Source organism: Bos taurus, chromosome 1, assembly GCF_002263795.3.
Source record: "Bos taurus isolate L1 Dominette 01449 registration number 42190680 breed Hereford chromosome 1, ARS-UCD2.0, whole genome shotgun sequence".
In the NCBI taxonomy this organism is placed as follows: Eukaryota; Metazoa; Chordata; class Mammalia; order Artiodactyla; family Bovidae; genus Bos; species Bos taurus.
In genome coordinates, this window is record NC_037328.1 from 65,441,649 (window position 1) to 65,460,656 (window position 19,008).

Below are 19,008 nucleotides of genomic sequence, written 5' to 3' on the forward strand. Positions count from 1 at the left end.
TCCCGTAGATGGAGGAGCCTGGTAGGCTGCAGTCCATGGGGCCGCTAAGAGTCGGATACGACTGAGCGACTTCACTTTCACTTTTCACTTTCATGCATTGGAGAAGGAAACGGCAACCCACTCCAGTGTTCTTGCCTCGAGAATCCCAGGGACGGGGGAGCCTGGTGGGCTGCCGTCTATGGGGTCGCACAGAGTCGGACACGACTGAAGTGACTTAGCAGCAGCAGAGAGCATGAAAACATTTTATAAAAGAGAGCTAAAACCGAAACTGTTGTTTGTGGCCAGTGTGAACAGAGGCCTGTTCTGTTCACTGTATTCTTAATACAGGGGTTATGGTCAACATGAAGCTGGAAAGAAGGGGTTCAGCAGAGCAAGAGTAAGTCCCTTTACATTGGTGTCACTCATGGGAGAGTGCCCTGATCAGCCAACACTAATAGTCAACTTAATTGGCAGTTATGTCCCTTTAGTGAAGCCTGTAACACCATGATTGAAAATTCTTAATCATTGGGGATCCCCATTCTGAGAGAGTACTTGCCTTTTGATTATGATTCGGTTTTTCATTTGGCCTTTTCCTTTATGGAAAGAATACGCTGATTGGTGATATTAGACTTCTCAACCTGCTTATCAGTTAGGTTTGGTTTTGTTTTTCCACTATTAATACCTGGACACCCTCCTTTGTTCTTCTGTATATTCCCTTTAGAAATCTTGGTCTTTTCCAGTCTGTTTCCTTCCTGTTTTGCTCAGTATTCATTTCTCTCCCCCTCATTTTGAAGAAGACAGGAAATAAATGTTTGGTATGTGTATCAGAGGAGAAGGAGGGGAGTTTTTCTGCTGTTAATATACTCTATTTGAATTGGTACAGTTTTCATTCTAAGCTAGAGCTGTACAATGCTATTTTATTTCTTGGTTGCTGTTAGAGATTGATGGTATTTCTGACAGTACTATCTAATGGGCTTTTATTTCCCTTCCCATTTCAACAGTTCTTAGGTTTATACACTGTGATTTATGTTAGTAAATAGATGGTACTCAGAAATAAGATGAGGCCCTCTAGGTTTTACTTCTTCCCTGATAAAAAGTTCTTAACTGTGTATGGGCAACTCTGCCACTGGACAGAGAGTAGTGACTCCTAGATGAGTATCCAGAAATTCTGGGCTCAGGAAATTGGGTCCAGCAAAAATTGTTTTACCAGTGTTAATTCACATATAAGCCAGTGATTTCTCACTTTAGTTTATAGCTTTTCCCTCCCCCATTTCTTTTTCCTAAAGAGTGTAGACTCTTTCCATACTTTCTGCTTAGATCCTGCCTTTGGTGTTCTGGGGTTGAACTCCAAATTTTTGATGCTTGATATGTATAAAGTGAAAGTGAAGTCGCTCAGTCGTGTCCGACTCTTTGCGACCCCATGGACTGTAGCCTACCAGGCTCCTCCGTCCATAGAATTTTCCAGGCAAGAGTATTGGAGTGGGTTGCCATTTCCTTCTCCAATAGCTAATTTTATTGAAGTGGAATAGTCTAGCTTTTGCCCAGTAGTCCCTGGTTTCAGAAACTTAATCAGACAAAACCAGTTGTTTTATTTCCTGAAATATGGGAGTCTTCTGTAATGAAAACAAATGTAGCATGGCATTAAACCCCATCAATCAGCAAAATAGCGTTTTGTGGTTCATAAGTGCATATTTTAGATTTAGCAAGCCTCTGACCATGAAGATAGACTTAGCATTTCTACTTTGCAGTCTCAACCACCATGATATTGTTAATGATGCTTGTAAGTTAAATTCAGCAACATGTTTCCTAGAAGGGAGGGGGAGATTATATTTTCTTTTTAGATGTTAAAAGTTAGATGATATGGAAATATTTTTCATTTCTAATTTAAAAATTCCATAGCCATAGTGCCAGAAAAAGTTCTGAAGAGAAAAAGATTACCTCAAAACCACCAGCCTTTTGTGTATTATCTCTTATTGCAGTCATAGCAAAGAATAGTTTGTGATCTCTTGGTTTCTTAATGCAGCAACTCTCCTGTTTCTCTCTAGTGTTCTAAATGTGTTTTTAGGTGTGATTTTTCTCCCATATTTTCCTTTCCACCCCTTTGGGGCACTTTTATTGTTCTTGTTTTTGGCTGATATAGATATGACACTTTAAATATTTTTGTGCATATAGCCTTTTATTCTTGTTTTTTAAGTTTTTCCTTAAGAGGAATTCTTAGCAATGGGAATACTATTATTCCCATTAAATATATATATATATAAATGTTAAAAAAAGTTGAAAAAATAAGTTAAAAATTATAGTTAAATAATTAAAGTTTAAAAAGTTAAAAGTTAATAAGTTAAAAAATATAGTTTTATAACATGTAAAGGCATATAAATGTAGTTTTATTATAGGGTTGGATAAAATTGCTAGGTGTTTGGGTTAGAAATAGTTAGGGAAGCCCCTATTACTGAATTTAACTAGAGAAGGGGGGAGTCCCATTTTAAATAAACCTTGAAATAAGTTAATTTTTTAAAGAAGAATCTTATAAATGAGTGTTTAATACAATCTTATAAATAGGAGCTTAGAGATTATCTAGTTCAACTCATCAAATGTGTGTGTGGGTACATATACGTCTATGTTGTATTCTAGAGTATATTTCAAATGTCCACCGGAAAAGGCTGTCTCTAGGGTCCCTTAGGGCAACCCATATATGCAGCACACTATATACACTACCAGAGAGGGTGCTGTTTGCAGACATTGCACATCAGACCTCAATGGGGAAAGTGATATTTAATGAAATATTTTGTTATTGTAACAGTTGTGGTTATTAATGCTTGACCAACTTAGGTTCATATTGTAAGGGTATTGCAGAGCACTTACTATTAATGCATTGAGTCTTTTTGCATTATCAGTGTGTTCAGTGGCTATGTCATTTTCAGAGGGTGTTTTTGTTTCATTTTGTTTTTTAAGCAGTGCCTTTGAGACAGCAAAGTGACCCTGTATTTGGGTTCCAGAGCCATGCTGGCTCCCAGTCTTGTACTATATTAGTAACTATTCCTTGGGAAAATCCTATAATCATTGTAGGTCTTTTTTTAAGGATATGTAAAATGATCAGATCACTCTATTCTGTACCATGTATGATTTCTCTCAACTCTTAATTTCAAAGCACCCTTTTATTTGGAGAATAGTTGACATTTTAAAAGTATAGAGAAGCTTGGGGATGTTTTATCACTGCTTTTAGAGGGTAATGTTAGTCACTTTTGGTTAATTTGAAAGCCTTGGTTAGGAACTGAAATTCCTATAGTAGCATTCATATAGAAAATATGCTCTGTTTAATTAGGCTGTCTTCAGAAACACATTGTTGCATAATGGAAAGTAGTATTTAGAATTCTGGGCGATATTATTTTCCCAAGCTCCTCAGTTTATTTCCTTTCTTCATATATACATAATCCATAAAATAGTCATTGGGAGGGAAACCCATGTCCAAATTTGATTTCTAAAATATGTAATATATAGTGGTTGAATTTTTAAAGAATGGTAAAATTAATCCCATATGTTAGTACTGTATCTTGGAGTTTTATAGTTTCCTCTTTATTTCACTGAAATATTTTTAGTTCAGTTACTTGGTTTTAACATGAAGTGAATTGTCTTCTGTTTTGTTTTTCCTGGAAACTTTTTGAGTGAGGGTAAGTAAAAACTTTTTATTCAAATTTTTTTTCATAGAATTGTCGAGAAACATTAAGCCATTACCTCTTGGTTAGGTTTTGCACTACTCTTTTAACTGGTCTCCTTGCTTTCACTCTTGCTTTGCTTGTGAGCTGTCTCAGCAGCCACTGACCCTTTTAAAAAACACATCAGTGAAGTGTATGGTATGTGGGTTACATCTGAATAAAGCTGTAGAAAATAGAAAAAAAAAAAATCACGTTAGGTTATGTCATTCTTCTATTCAGAGCCCTTAAAAGGTTTCTCTTCTTAGAAAGGCAAAGTTCTTAACAGAACTTAGAACACGGTTTATCTGTTCTCTTTTTCCCTTCTCCTCCATCCCCTTCTACTCCACCCTACCCCCCATTTCAGAGACTGTTTTTACCACTCTCCCTAGCTCACGCTACAGCAACCACATTGTACCTTGTGCTCATCAGACATCCCTTTATTGTTCCTTGCCTTTTTATATGCTGTTTTCTCTTGCTGAATTATCTTATCTGTGTCTTGCTACTTTATGTCTTTTTAGTCTCTGCTTACACATCGATGTATCAGAGAAGCCTTCCCTAAGTTTCCTGTATAATAAACAATAACCCCTTTCTACCACCCTCCTTTTTCTTTATCCTCTTTCCCTGTTTAGCTTTTCTTTATTATACTTCTCAACACCTGATATTTTTTTGTCTTGACTATGGCTTGTGCTTAGTTGCTCAGTCATGTCTGACTGTGACCCCATGGGAAGTGGTGGGGGTTTAGTCACTAACTCCTAATGAACTCTTGCAACCCTATGGACTATAGCCCAGTAGGCTCCTCTGTCCATACAGATTCTCCAGGCAAGGATACTGGAGTGGGTTGCCATGCCCTTCTCTAGGGGATCTTCCCAATGCAGGGATTGAACCCAGGTCTCCTGTATTGCAGGCAAATTCTTTACTGTCTGAGTCACCACGGAAGCCCATGAATACTAGAGTGGATTGACTATGGCTTAGTGGTAAAGCATCCACCTGTCAATGCACGAGGTATGGATTCAAGCCCTGGGTCAGGAAGATCCCCTGGAGGAGGAAATGGCAACCGACTCTAGTATTCTTGCCTGGGAAATCCCATGGACCGAGGAGCCTTGTGGGCTACAGTCCATGGGGTCACAAGAGTTGGTTAGGACTTAGTGACTAAACCACCACCACTCCCCAGTAGAATATGAGCTCCAGAAAAGCAGCTCAGAAGATGACCGGCAAGATTTAGGGAAGCAGAATGTGGCAAATCCTTGGGACATTAGTTTCACTGTGTTGGAGTGAGGGCTCCGCAGCAGCAAACATTTGATCCTACCTCTTTCTTTGGCCAACCTTGAGAACTTGGGCTGCAGCATAACTTCTGCTTCAGCACTGCAGCTCCTGTAGCATATCAAAACAGTTGAGCTTATTTTATTTTGATTGATGGCTTGATTTTTTTTGGGGGGGGGTAGGAAAATGGCTGAGTAATAGTCCAGTTTCTCATGATGTATTCTGCATATAAGTTAAATAAGCAGGGTGACAATATACAGCCTTGACGTACTCCTTTTCCTATTTGGAACCAGTCTGTTGTTCCATGTCCAGTTCTAACTGTTGCTTCCTGACTTGCATACAGATTTCTCAAGAGGCAGGTCAGGTGGTCTGGTATTCCCATCTTTTTCAGAATTTTCCACAGTTTATTGTGATCCACACAGTCAAAGGCTTTGCCATAGTCAATAAAGCAGAAATAGATGTTTTTCTGGAACTCTCTTGCTTTTTCCATGATCCAACAGATGTTGGCAATTTGATCTCTGGTTTCTCTCTGCCTTTTCTAAAACCAGCTTGAACATCAGGAAGTTCACAGTTCACATACTGCTAAAGCCTGGCTTGGAGAATTTTGAGCATTACTTTACTAGCATGTGAGATGAGTGAAATTGTGTGGTAGTTTTAGCATTCTTTGGAATTGTCTGTCTTTGGGATTGGAATGAAAACTGACCTTTTCCAGTCCTGTGGCCACTGCTGAGTTTTCCAAATTTGCTGGCATATTGAGTGCAGCACTTTCACAGCATCATCTTTCAGGATTTGAAATAGCTCAACTGGAATTCCATCACCTCCACTAGCTTTGTTCATAGTGATGCTTTCTAAGGCCCACTTGACTTCACATTCCAGGATGTCTGGCTCTAGGTGAGTGATCACACCATCATGATTATCTGGGTCGTGAAGATCTTTTTTGTACAGTTCTTCTGTGTATTCTTGCCACCTGGAATCAAGATTGCCTGGAGAAATATCAATAACCTCAGATATGCAGATGACACCACCCTTATGGCAGAAAGTGGAGAGGAACTAAAAAGCCTTTTGATGAAAGTGAAACTGGAGAGTGAAAAAGTTGGCTTAAAGCTCAATATTCAGAAAACGAAGATCATGGCATCCGGTCCCATCACTTCATGGGAAATAGATGGGGAAAGAGTGGAAACAGTGTCAGACTTTATTTTTTGGGGAGCTCCAAAATCACTGTAGATGGTGATTGCAGCCATGAAATTAAAAGACACTTACTCTTTGGAAGGAAAGTTATGACCAACCTAGACAGCATATTCAAAAGCAGAGACATTGCTTTGCCAACAAAGGTCCATCTAGTCAAGGCTATGGTTTTTCCTGTGGTCATGTATGGATGTGAGGGTTGGACTGTGAAGAAGGCTGAGTGCTGAAGAATTGATGCTTTTGAACTGTGGTGTTGGAAAAGACTCTTGGGAGTCCCTTGGACTGCAAGGAGATCCAACCAGTCCATTCTGAAGGAGATCAGCCCTGGGATTTCTTTGGAAGGAATGATGCTAAAGCTGAAACTCCAGTACTTTGGCCACCTCATGCGAAGAGTTGACTCGTTGGAAAAGACTCTGATGCTGGGAGGGATTGGGGGCAAGAGGAGAAGGGGACGACAGAGGATGAGATAGCTGGATGGCATCACTGACTCGATGGACGTGAGTCTGAGTGAACTCTGGGAGTTGGTGATAGACAGGGAGGCCTGGCATGCTGCGATTCATGGGGTCGCAATGAGTTGGACATGACTGGGCGACTGAACTGAATAGTCCAGTTGCAATTAATATGTTTGGCAGATCTTTGACAGTGAACTCTAGCATTAGCCAATGACTTACTCATTGTGTGTTTGTGTGAAGAAGGGAAAAACACAATCCAAGTAATGTCTAATTATTTGGGGATTTGACTCATAACGTCCTCATCCCTTTTCCTCAATTATGATAAATTTTCAAAGCATTGTCTTCTTGTTAAACTAAGGAGGATAAACAATTTTTTTCACTTTGGTTTTACTTGTACTTAATCATTGTTCCTTTGATTAAATACTTGCATAATTAAAATGAGTCCCATGTATGTTAATGAGTAAACAGTTAAGTCGAAGACCTTGGCCAGCATAATAGACGTCATTTAAATTTTCTGTGTTTAGCAAAGGAAAGTGTTAAGTTTGAATTTTGTTGAACATGACTTTTTTTTTCCCTTTTGTTCCCAGTCCTTTTTCTCCCCTCCTCCCATGCCCCAGATTCATTTTGGTTGTTACATTTATTATTTTGGGAGAAAGTTAAAATTGTATAAAACTCTTTCACTCTCCCTCTTCTTTTCTTCTCATCCCAACAAGTAGGTCTCCATTTATTTTCTCATTTTGGAGTAATAACTTACCTTCAGTAGAAAAGTCCTGAGTCATAGAATTGGGACTTTCACATACTACTGAATGGACAACCCTAAATTATAGTTTTGAAATATCTGTTTTTAAAAAATCTTTTTCTATTTTCAATACCTGTTAATTATCTACATCTGGATATATTTTAATCATGCTGCCAATCCCAGCACATTAAAACTCAGCAGAGTAAATGCCAGGCATGTGATACACATTTAATGTTTGTTAAATACATTTTTTTTTGTTACAAATCTTCTCCCCTGCTCCATATTTTTAAAAATTGGAGCCTTTCCTACACATGGGAAAAGTTTGCTAAATTGTGGCTGGCAGGGATGATAGATTAGGAAAGGGATGTGTAATTCAGAGTGGTACAGTGAATTTAGGCTTTTGAGTCAGAAAGATTTGTATTTGAATCTAGGCTTTGTGATTTTCGTTTTTAAGCTCTGACTTGATAAAGGTTAACTCCTCTGAGTCTTTGTTCCCGCATATGTTAGATTTGAATAATACTGTTGCACAGATTGACTGTGATGAATACATGGGATTATTTGTAAAGTAGCTTTCTTAGATTTGTGTGTGTGTGTGTGTGTGTAGTTTATGGGTGTGTATGATCAAACATAAGTGTTTTTGAACTCATCTTTTCCTCCTCATCTCATCATTTGTCAAACTTGGCCTAAAGAATCTTTGTAGCCTTCATTTTCTCTCTGCTGGCACATTCTTTGATCTAGATTGCATGTTCTCCCTTATGTGCCTTTTTGGTCCTGTTTGAGGTGAGTGAAAGATGGTAAAGAAACTGAGGCAGCCTGGAGCAGTTAGAGAAGACCCTAAGATAGGGTCTTCCCAGGTGGTGCTAGTGGTAAGGAACCTGCCTCCCAGTGAAGGAGATGTAAAAGATCCATGTTTGATCCCTGGATTGGAAAGATCCCCTGGGGAGGGCATGGCAACCTACTCCAGTATTCTTCCCTGGAGAATCCCATGGACAGAGGAACCTAGTGGACTACAGTCCATGGGGTTGCAGAGTCGGACGCAACCGAAGCGTCTTAGCATGCACACACCCTAAGATAGCGTATAAACTAAAACCTCTCTAACCAAGGTCTCTATTTAGCTTTTGTTAACGAAATATAAAGCTTCCCTGGTGGCTCAGATAGTAAAGTATTTGCCTGCAATGTGGGAGAACCGGATTAGATCCCTGGATTGGGAAGATCCCCTGGAGAAGGAAATGGCAACCCACTTTAGTACCCTTGCCTGGAAAATCCCATGGATGGAGTAGCTTGGTAGGCTACAGTTCATGAGGTTGCAAAGAGTCGGACATGACTGAGCGACTTCACTTTTCACTTTTACTTTGACTTTACGAAATATAAAAGTTAGCTTTCAATTCTTGTTGACCTTGAAAATTGGCACCATACCATTTTCTCCTTGAAACACCATCCTATCCCTCTGATTGTACCAAATTCTCTCTCTCAAGGATTTCTCTTTCCTTGGGTTTATACCTTGACTGTTTGTGCTTCTCACTCTCCTTAATCTCTGGATACTCTGATTTACTTTATGACTTCAGTTACCATCTATATGTTGTTGATTGTCACATCAAAATTTCTAATCTTAAATTGCACTGTTGGGCTCTCAGAAGTTATAATGCTGCTGCCACTAAGTCGCTTCAGTCGTGTCTGACTCTGTGCAACCCCATACATGGAAGCCCACCAGGCTCCCCTGTTCCTGGGATTCTCCAGGCAAGAACACTGGAGTGGGTTGCCATTTCCTTCTCCAATGCATGAAAGTGAAAAGTGAAAGTGAAGTTGCTTAGTTGTGTCTGACTCTTAGTGACCCCACGGACTGCAGCCCATCAGGCTCCTCCGTCCATGGGATTTTCCAGGCAAGAGTACTGGAGTGGGGTGCCATTGCCTTCTCCGAGAAGTTATAAGTTGACTTCTAATAAATCCATTTTGAAGGGCAGTGGATTCAGATATCTAAAGCAACTTGTTATCTTTCTCCCACAAAGGAAAACAAACTTGTTCTTCCTCTTTGTTTTGGTAAATAGTATCCTTGTTCAGTTAAGTCAGATCTTTGGGTTGATGTCCATTAGTCAAAGACCATCAGATATATGCTCACAGTAAACAAAATCGGGTTTGTTGATGTTTTCTGCAGCAAGAAAGCCACACACCATAGGGAGCCATGTAGTGACTCAGCATGACTTTGCTAAACAAACTTAGAGAATATGGGCTTTTGTTAGATAATTTTGGGGAGGATTCAGGTAATTGGAGATTTGCTGTGGCTTAGGTACTGTCAAGAAGGGAGGCTAAGGGACTTCCCTGGTGGTTCAGAGGTTGGGACTTTGCCTTCCAATGCTGGGGGTGTGGGTTCAGGCCCTGGCTGGGGATCTGGGATCCCACATGCCTTGTGGCTAAAAAACCAAGGCATAAAATAGAAACAATATTTAACAAATTCAATACAGGCTTTAAAAAAAAAAAAGAAGTGAGACTAATTCTTTAATTGGATATCTTAATAAATCTTATCCCAGAAATGAGATGACCAGGCTGAGGCTAAAACTATAATTGGTAAAGAAACAGCAGTCACTTGTGTTAGCTAGAATTTTTTTTTTTTGGTGGTTGTGCAGACCTTAGTTTTATCTGTATTCAGACAGACTCAGATTGACTTGGTTTTGCCTCACTTCCATCGTGGACTCAGAGAACCTTTTATCTGATGTTGGTGATCTGTGGATTCCATTTGTCAGAAAAGCGCCACAGCCTAACATATGAGTGCTGGGCTACTTCTTAGCTATGAGAGGCTGTTTTCTCTTTTTTACTTATTTGGAATAGATGTAGACGATGAGATAGCATATGGATAGCAGGAAGATGGATTAAGAGTATTTAAACAGGGTTTATGAGCAAAGAATTTACATGTGATTGGATATTTTATGTGTGAGAGGCAGTAGAGAAACTTATTCTGCTTGAAATATATCAGTAGAGCCTAGTGTTAATGTTGAAGCAGAGATGTCTAGATTGTTTATTCTTTACTAGGGGAAGTGGGGTTGAGGGTGGGGTTATATATCAATCATATATTAAGGTTTTTAAAATGAAATGTTTAGGTATTTACTGTGTGTCAGACACTTGAGTGCTTGTGTGATCTCTCTTAATCTCTTGGGTTGATTGGGTTAGAAAGAAAGGATGGCTATCCCTGGCATTTGAGAGTCAGAACCAAACTGGAGGTCTGAGTCAGGCCAGTGGTATTAAGTAATGTTTAAGAGTATGAGTTTCATCATAATAGGTTGGATTTGAATCTTGCCATCACCTCCCAATTAGTAGTGATAAGATTTTTCACAAGTTTCCTAACCCCTTAGAATCTCTGTATTGTACAGATTTAAATGAGCACTAATAATAATACCATCTTCAGATGATTGGCCATACTTGGCACTTAGTAAATACTGGGTATACAGTAGCTCCTGTTACTGCATTTCTCTTGTTGGCTGTGTGCCTTTGGACAAATCATAAAACTCACATCCTCAGTTCTGACATCATTTTACAGGGTTGGTATAGGGATCAAAAAGTGTACATGGAAGTAGTTTAGAAAGAAAGGACTTATATACAATAAAATAGATGTTAATGTATATTGTCTCTCAAGTGTTTGAATTTACTTGCCAAGTAAAGGACTGTGATTGGGTTTTGATGTTTCTGGATCAAGTTATATAGGATCTTGAATGTTAGGATGAGAGATTTCAATTTGATGCTGTGGACTTTAGAGGTTCAGCTATCAGACAGACTTCAGAGCAGGAGGATGAGATAAAGAAAACAGTGGCCTAGGAACTTGGAATTGGAAAGACAGAGCCTAAAGGTTCAAAGACCAGATCTAGGAAGCTAAATTTCAGGCTAAGTAGATAATGGTGCCCCAGATAGGTGAAATGATAGTAGAAGTGAAAAATCTGAGGTATTTCTAAAGAATTACAATTTAATTACAAGTTGAAGTTATAATTTAGCTGAAGTTGAAGCTATAGAAATAAAAACAACACAAGCTTCTTAAACTTTAATTTTGAAAATGGATTGGTCTCATCTATTCAGTTGAGCTATTTCAAATCCTAAAAGATGATGCTGTGAAAGTGCTGCACTCAATATGCCAGCAAATTTGGAAAACTCAGCAGTGGCCACAGGACTGGAAAAAGTCAGTTTTCATTCCAATCCCAAAGAAAGGCAATGCCAAAGAATGCTCAAACTATAGCACAGTTGCAGTCATCTCACACGCTAGTAAAGTAATGCTCAAAATTCTCCAAGCCAGGCTTCAGCAATATGTGAACCATGAACTTCCAGATTTTCAAGCTGGATTTAGAAAAGGCAGAGAGAAACCAGAGATCAAATTGCCAGCATCTGTTGGATCATGGAAAAAGCAAGAGAGTTCCAGAAAAACATCTATTTCTGCTTTATTGACTATGCCAAAGCCTTTGACTGTGTGGATCACAATAAACTGTGGAAAATTCTAAAAAAGATGGGAATACCAGACCACCTGACCTGCCTCTTGAGAAATCTGTATGCAGGTCAGGAAACAACAGTTAGAACTGGACATGGAACAACAGACTGGTTCCAAATAGGAAAAGGAGTACGTCAAGGCTGTATATTGTCACCCTGCTTATTTAACTTATATGCAGAGTGCATCATGAGAAACGCTGGGCTGGAAGAAGCACAAGCTCTAATCAAGATTGCCTGGAGAAATATCAATAACCTCAAATATGCAGATGGCAGTACCCTTATGGCAGAAAGTGAAGAAGAACTAAAGAGCCTCTTGATGAAAGTGAAAGTGGAGAGTGAAAAAGTGGGCTTAATGCTCAACATTCAGAAAACGAAGATCATGGCATCCAGTTCCATCACTTCATGGCAAATAGATGGGGAAACAATGGAAACAGTGTCAGACTTTATTTTTGGGAGCTCCAAAATCACTGCAGATGGTGACTGCAGCCATGAAATTAAAAGATGCTTAATCCTTAGAAGGAAAGTTATGACCAACCTAGACAGCATGTTCAAAAGCAGAGACATTGCTTTGCCCACAAAGATCTGTCTAGTCAAGGCTATGGTTTTTCCAGTAGTCATGTATGGATGTGAGAGTTGGACTGTGAAGAAGGCTGAGCACCGAAGAATTGATGCTTTTGAACTGTGGTGTTGGAGAAGACTCATGAGAGTCCCTTGGACTTGCAAGGAGATCCAACCAGTCCATTCTAAAGGAGATCAGTCCTGGGTGTTCATTGGAAGGACTGATGTTGAAGCTGAAGCTCCAATACTTTGTCCACCTGATACAAACAGCTGACTCATTTGAAAAGATCCTGATGCTGGGAAAGACTGAAGGCTGGAGGAGAAGGGGACTACAGCACATGAGATGGTTGGATGGCATCACCTACTCAATGGACATGAGTTTGGGCAAACTCCGGGACTTGGTGATGGGCAGGGAGGCCTGGCCTGCTGCAATCCATGGGTTTGCAAAGAGTCAGACACAACTGAGCGACTGAACTGAACTGATTTAGCTGAAGAAGTAAGTTTGAAGAAATAGCCTTACGGCAATGTACAGAATTACTGGAGACTTTTGGTTTTAGGTATTTATTTGGCTTTCCCCATAATGTAGACTCAAGTGTATACAGTGCAAAAAGAAAAGTGTTGATATCAGGGGACAGGTCTCAGTGGAGCTGTAAAGAATTTGATTTTAAGTTAAAATAAGTATAAATGTGTTAGAAATGTTATGATTAAAATCTGTTTGCTCTGCTGTAGTTAGGGGTGAAATTACTTGAAATGCCTCAAAAAAATGATAGATGAATAGATATATGATAAACCAACAATAGAAAAATGTTAATTTTAAAATCTCAGTGGTGGGCACAGAGATGTTCATTGTAAAATTCTTTAATCTTTTGAATATTTTTCAGAGTTTTAATAATAAAAGATTGGAGGAAGAGTGGAGATATATACTGTTTGCTAAAGACTAGTCTTAAGAATTTGTGTGCCCTGACTTAAGACTTGTTTTCTCTGTAGGAACTTTCCGCTGTACCTTTTGCCAGACAGAGGTAGAAGAAGATGAATCAGCAATGCCCAAAAAAGATGCACGCACACTTTTGGCAAGGTTTAATGAACAAATTGAGCCCATTTATGCCTTGCTTCGAGAGACAGAGGATGTAAACTTGGCCTATGAAATACTTGAACCAGAACCTACAGAAATTCCAGCCCTGAAACAGAGGTGAGTATAGGCTCTGTACTCTTACCAAGAATACCTTTAAGCTCGCCGTTTTTTTAACCGCCTGTACTTTGGAGAACAGGATTAGGTAAGTAATTTACTAGGAGACTAAAAACTATAAGATTATGTGGATTCTAAGCTCTGCCACACTTGTTGTATTAACTTGTGCCTTTGATGAAATTTGTTTGTACTGAATGCAGAACAGTGTGGGCCTTAGGCAAAAATCTTTAAATAGTCAAGTTTGATTTTAAGTACTCAATCAGCTTGGGCCTGCTGCAACTTTGCTAATTGTTGGTTAGTCCCAGATTGGTTCTGCCTCTTGGGAATATCTGAATTTTTTTTTTTTTTCCTAATCAAGTTCTGAAGCCTGAAGTTCTTTAAGAAATACATCAATCACTTTTTAAATTCGTATTTGAACCATTCTAACCACACTTTTGTTGCCTTCCTTAGCTTTCAGTGGAACTTTCTTGAGAGTGAAGTGTAAGTGGGTGTTACCTATGGGTTAATACTTCTTTCTATGGCTCTCTGTTTTTATCAGTGTATCCTAATGTTTGAATTGTGGAGGCAGCCTTCATTTTGTCATGCCATAAAAAGCAGTTTATCTTCTTTGAAAAGCATAAATAAGAATTGAGATCAGGGAGTGCTCTCCTATTCTACCCTTTTTCTTTCATCTTTCCAGTTTCAAGCTGATGGCTTAAAGTTTATACCCATCTACTCCCTTCCATAGAACCCAATAGTCCAAATTGTAACTGTATAGATTTTGGGAGCACTCTTAGTATTTTATGTTCTCTGGTACAGATGTTGCTGAAAAGCCAGTTCTGGGCAGTTCTGAGCAAACTGAATTTCATTTTGGTGGTTAAAAACAATCTAATTATATAGAAGGTTTTGTATCTATACAAATCAATGTGAATTTTCTTTCCTAGCATATGTGTCAGTTAGAATGCCTCTATCTGTAATAATAGAACACCAACTAGAAGTAGCTTGAACAGTAAGAAAAACATTCTAGCATGACCAAAAGTCCTTAGGTAGCACAGCTCAGAATTAATTTCACAGCTCAATTACATCTTCAAGGATCTAGATTTGTTCCATATTTACTCTGCTGAACTCAGCCTGTTGGTTGTCCTCTTGGGACCACCAGGGGAGCTAGCTAAGATGGCCATGTCTTTCTAGGTATCACATATAGATGAAAATGTTCAAGTGCATAAAATGGGACCATCCCTTCCTTGTGTCCTGTTTTAAGATGGAAGAAAGCTTTCTCAGAGGGCCACCTTCATCCTGCTGTATCCACCAATGTCGCACTGGCCAGGATTGTGTATTTGCTTATTTCTAAACCAGCGTCCCACAAAGAAAATGAGATCACATGACTGGTGCTTAGACTGGTTAAGGTTTACCTCCTAAGACTAAGTAAGGTCCCAGAGTCCTTTGAAGCAAATAGCCATCAGTACTTGAATAAAATCGATAAATAAAGGAGAGGAGCCATAATTGATAGGCAGCCAGTATCATACACATTACAGATAGCTGAAAATTTTTCTTACTGGTTGTTGGTCTCTTATCAAGAATTTATTTGTTATATCTTTTTCTGTGCATTTAAATAATACTGCAACCCTGTCAGAATAGCCTGTGAGGGAAATTTGTTTTACAAAAATACATACATTTTAAGCTTATGGGTTATTTCATATTGAAGTGTGCTTTAGACATTTTCTCTGATTGCTTTCTGTACAGTGTATAATATTAATACTATTTGTGAATTATACTTGTGTTTCCTCCTCTAAATGTAGTTTATCTTCTTGTTTATTAAGATCCTTCCCCACTGTAGACTATTCATTCACCACCACCATTGGCATTCAACCTCTATTGTTCCACACTTACCACAGTCCACCTCCCATTCCAGGACCTTTACTTAGGTATCCCTCAGTCCATGCTGGAGATCAGTCTGAGCAACGTGAGAGGCCCAACAGCAGCTCAGTATATCAGAATACCTGCTTCTCATTAGGAGTGATGGAAATACTGATCAAAAAAGAGGCCACTCAACAGCTTGGTCAATAAGAAGAGGGAAATGAAGGCAGGCAAGAAAGATAGAATGGGGTACTTGACTTCCAGCCAGAATAAAATACGATTGCTTCTACATAGTTAGGAACAAGACTGTTAAGAGCTAGGTTAGAAGCTGTTACTCTGGCTAAGGTGGCCTCACCAGCATTTGACAAGCTCCACTGCTTGTATCCAACATCCTGGAAGTGGTGTTTATTTAGGTTTTCTGTACTATAGGCTTTGTTTCAGAATACAGCAGTTTTGAAGTAGCCACCCTTCCCCAGCACAAGAAAAGGAAAACATCAATAGAGTGGTGTGGGAGTACACAGACAATAGTAATGCATTATTTTGTTTAAAAAATTGGTGGCATGATTGTTTGGCTCCTGTAACCAATTAATTCTAGTTAATCCCTAGAACAGGAACCAGAGGCTGCCTCTGCAAAACTGTCAGTAGATTTAACCCAAGAACTGATGAACAGTTCCAGCCTTTCAGCAAGTCGACCCACTGGTGATATTTAAAGTTTTCCTATCCTTCCTAAATGGAATTCCTTGCCAGTAACCTCTCCTTTTCCATCATCTCTTATTTAACACTCACCTTAAAAATCTTTAAAAATTTAGTTTTGAAATAATATTCTTCGCTCACCCCTGAGTAAGTGGTGAGTAAGAGTTATATCTTTTAAAAATTCTACAATTGTTTAAGTAATGTAAAAGGATTCAAAACTAAATTGTCACCTTGGTCATCTTTAAGTGAAATGTGTACTTTCTGTCCATAGGAGAAATTTAAGCATGCAGAAGAAATAAATTCTGATATCTCTCACCTGGATTTCCTTTAGTGTCACATTTGCTGATGATTTGACTGTATATTTGGTGAAAATATAAATAAAATCTGTGTAGTCAATTATCCATGTTTAAAAATATCCTTTAAAAAATTCTTCCAAATTTAATAATTTGTTTAACTTGTGGCCAAATCTTTCCTGCCTCAAACCAAAATAAAACCAATCTTGAGTTTCTGTAATGGAGTAATGAAAACAAAAGACTTTTTAAAAGTAGTCTTATATTCACATGTATTTGAATTGTCCTATCCAAAGTACTGAACACTTACTAACCTTCAGAAGATAGTCTTCAGAGTTAATGCTAAGGATACAGCATAGATGACAACTATGTGTTCAAGATGATATGGAGAAATGGTAGCTTCAGAAAGATTGAGTGGATCATTTAAGATTCTGAGTGAAGGAGCAAAAGGACAGGATGGAGTTGGCCAAGTCAGAACTAGGGAAACATTGAGTGGGTGGAGAGACAGAAAAGGCATCTGGCCCACTCAGGGAGACGCGTGTGGGTGCAGACAGGCATATAGGACAGGCTCAGCACAACAAGGTAAGAATATTAGCTGAAGATGGAAAAGACATTGAAAGGAGTTAAGGAGACAACTGGGTGAGAGAGGAGAGACTCAGAATGTAGAGTAAGCACAGAAACATGAAAACACAAATCAGGCTAAGAGAGAAGGGAAGACTGAATGGTTAAGAGAGACCAGCGTTTAAAAAGACAACTTACACCAGACTAAGTAGAGTCATATTATACTGAAAGCAATAACACAACCTTTTAGAAGACAACACGGAAGAGAGAAAAGGAATGAAGAAGAACAGATATGGATTAAATTGAGATCAACATTGTAAATAATGCAAAAAGTAACATTAGAATGAATTCAGAAAGGAATAAAAGCTAGAAGGAAACCAGTTATTTGCAACTGTAACATAAGACTTTAAACTATAGCAAGACAGGTAGATGGATTGGATACAGAGGGATGCCTCGTAGGCCTAAACTCAGAGTGGATGAGGAGATAACTAATAAGTCTGTGGGAAAGAATGATGTACAAAGCAGCCCTGGTACAGCTAAGGGCAGTAGTTAGAAGGCATGGATTAAGTGACAAGATCAGCATGGTTCGTACAGCTAGAGAGGGTACATTTTTTTTTTTTTTCTTTTGAGGGAAAAAATGGCAGTGAGTCTGTAGATATCCAGAGGCAAGGAGGTATGAGATGAAACCAAGATTACCTCCAGAGAAACATAGTGTTCTCAGGAAGAGATGTAATGAGCCAATCAGATACACGGACCACAGTGTATAACAGTTGCTCAGTCGTGTCCAGCTCTTTGCAACCCCCATATATATCAGACAAGTCTTAATTAAACATGAGACAAAAAAGTTAAGTAGATGTAAGTGGGCCAAGGAAGAAATGAGGAGCAATGGAGTAAGCAGACATGAAGTAGGATCAAAGACAAGGAAAAATAGTGAGTGGCTTCTGAGAGAAGTGGTACAGAACTTAAAGACAAATGAAGTATTGCTTAGGCTCAGAATGAGAAAGGGTACTGCACAGGAGACAGTTCAGGATCCATGGGAAAATTTTAGGGAAAAAATTTCAAAATAAAACAAAAACCCAAAACAAAACACATGTTATATTTTTAAAAGCATCTTTTCAGCTGAATGCAGAAAAATTCAAAGTAGTTCTATGGGCTTTTCCCTGTCTTTCGTTAGAGAAATATGGAGCAAGGGAATCAGTAGACATGGAAAAGAACACAGCAAAAGATATGGAGAAAGATATAGGGGAGGTACTAAGTAAGCAGGTAGTTCATGAAACATGAGATAATTTATGGAATAAAACAGAGTTGTCTAAACAGAAAGGGAGGGAGAGTCATGCATAGATGTTGATACAGAAAGCATCAGTAGCAGGCAAAGAAAGATAAGGTGTGAGCTTAGACACAGAAAACCAGGTATATTCACAAGAGTATGCAGCAGATTGAAAGTAAAACAAGCAGAAGGAGCAGCAGAAAGACTAAAACTTAACAGAGGTGAGAAAACATTAAGTGACTAGAGAAAAATAAGGAGTGATCTGGCCTGAAGCATGGGTCTTCCCTGATGGCTCAGTGGTGAAGAATCTGCCTGCCAATGCAGGAGACACAGGTTTGATCCCTGGTCTGGAAAGATCCCACATGCCACGGAGCAGCTGAGCCCGTGGGCCACAGCTGTGGAACCTGCACGCCGTAACTACTGAGCCCACATGCTGCAACTATTGAAGCCCTCAAGCCCTGAAGCCTGTGCTTCGCGACAGGATAAACCACTGCAATGAGAAGCCCTTGCACTGCAGTGAAGAGTAGTCCTTGCTCACTGCGACCAGAGAAAAGCCCATGCAGCAGTGAAGAACCACCACAGCCAAAAATAAATAAATTATTTTTAAAAAAATCATGGCTAGTAGAGGTAAAAAGCTAAACAAAATAGACTCAGAAATAGATTGTTTGCCATGGAGTAGAAATAATGGTTGGAGCTGGATATGGAGAGTCAGTGTAGGTGCAGAGATGGAAAGTTACAACTTGACAGAAAAGAGGCTAATCTCTCCATGAAGATTTGCCTTATTTGGTGAGTTGCAGAAGAACATTGATTCTGAGTTGAAGTCTGGCTTTGTAGAATACTTTTTTAGTT

General features: G+C 39.0%; 1 protein-coding gene and 1 non-coding gene across 6 annotated transcripts in view; one reads left to right on the forward strand and one right to left on the reverse strand.

The window, feature by feature from the left end:
• Positions 1-19,008, forward strand: part of GTF2E1 (general transcription factor IIE subunit 1) — a 40,806-nt gene that overhangs the window by 7,918 nt on the left and 13,880 nt on the right. For all 5 annotated transcript variants that reach the window (XM_059886064.1, XM_059886062.1, XM_059886061.1 and 2 more), the window contains exon 3: positions 13,314-13,515. In XM_059886064.1, coding sequence (XP_059742047.1) covers positions 13,314-13,515 — 202 coding nt within the window. The remainder of the gene's footprint in view (positions 1-13,313; positions 13,516-19,008) is intronic.
• LOC112448312 (small nucleolar RNA SNORA70) lies at positions 2,638-2,770 on the reverse strand. The gene has a single exon (XR_003036679.1). It is a non-coding gene; the product is annotated as a small nucleolar RNA SNORA70 (small nucleolar RNA).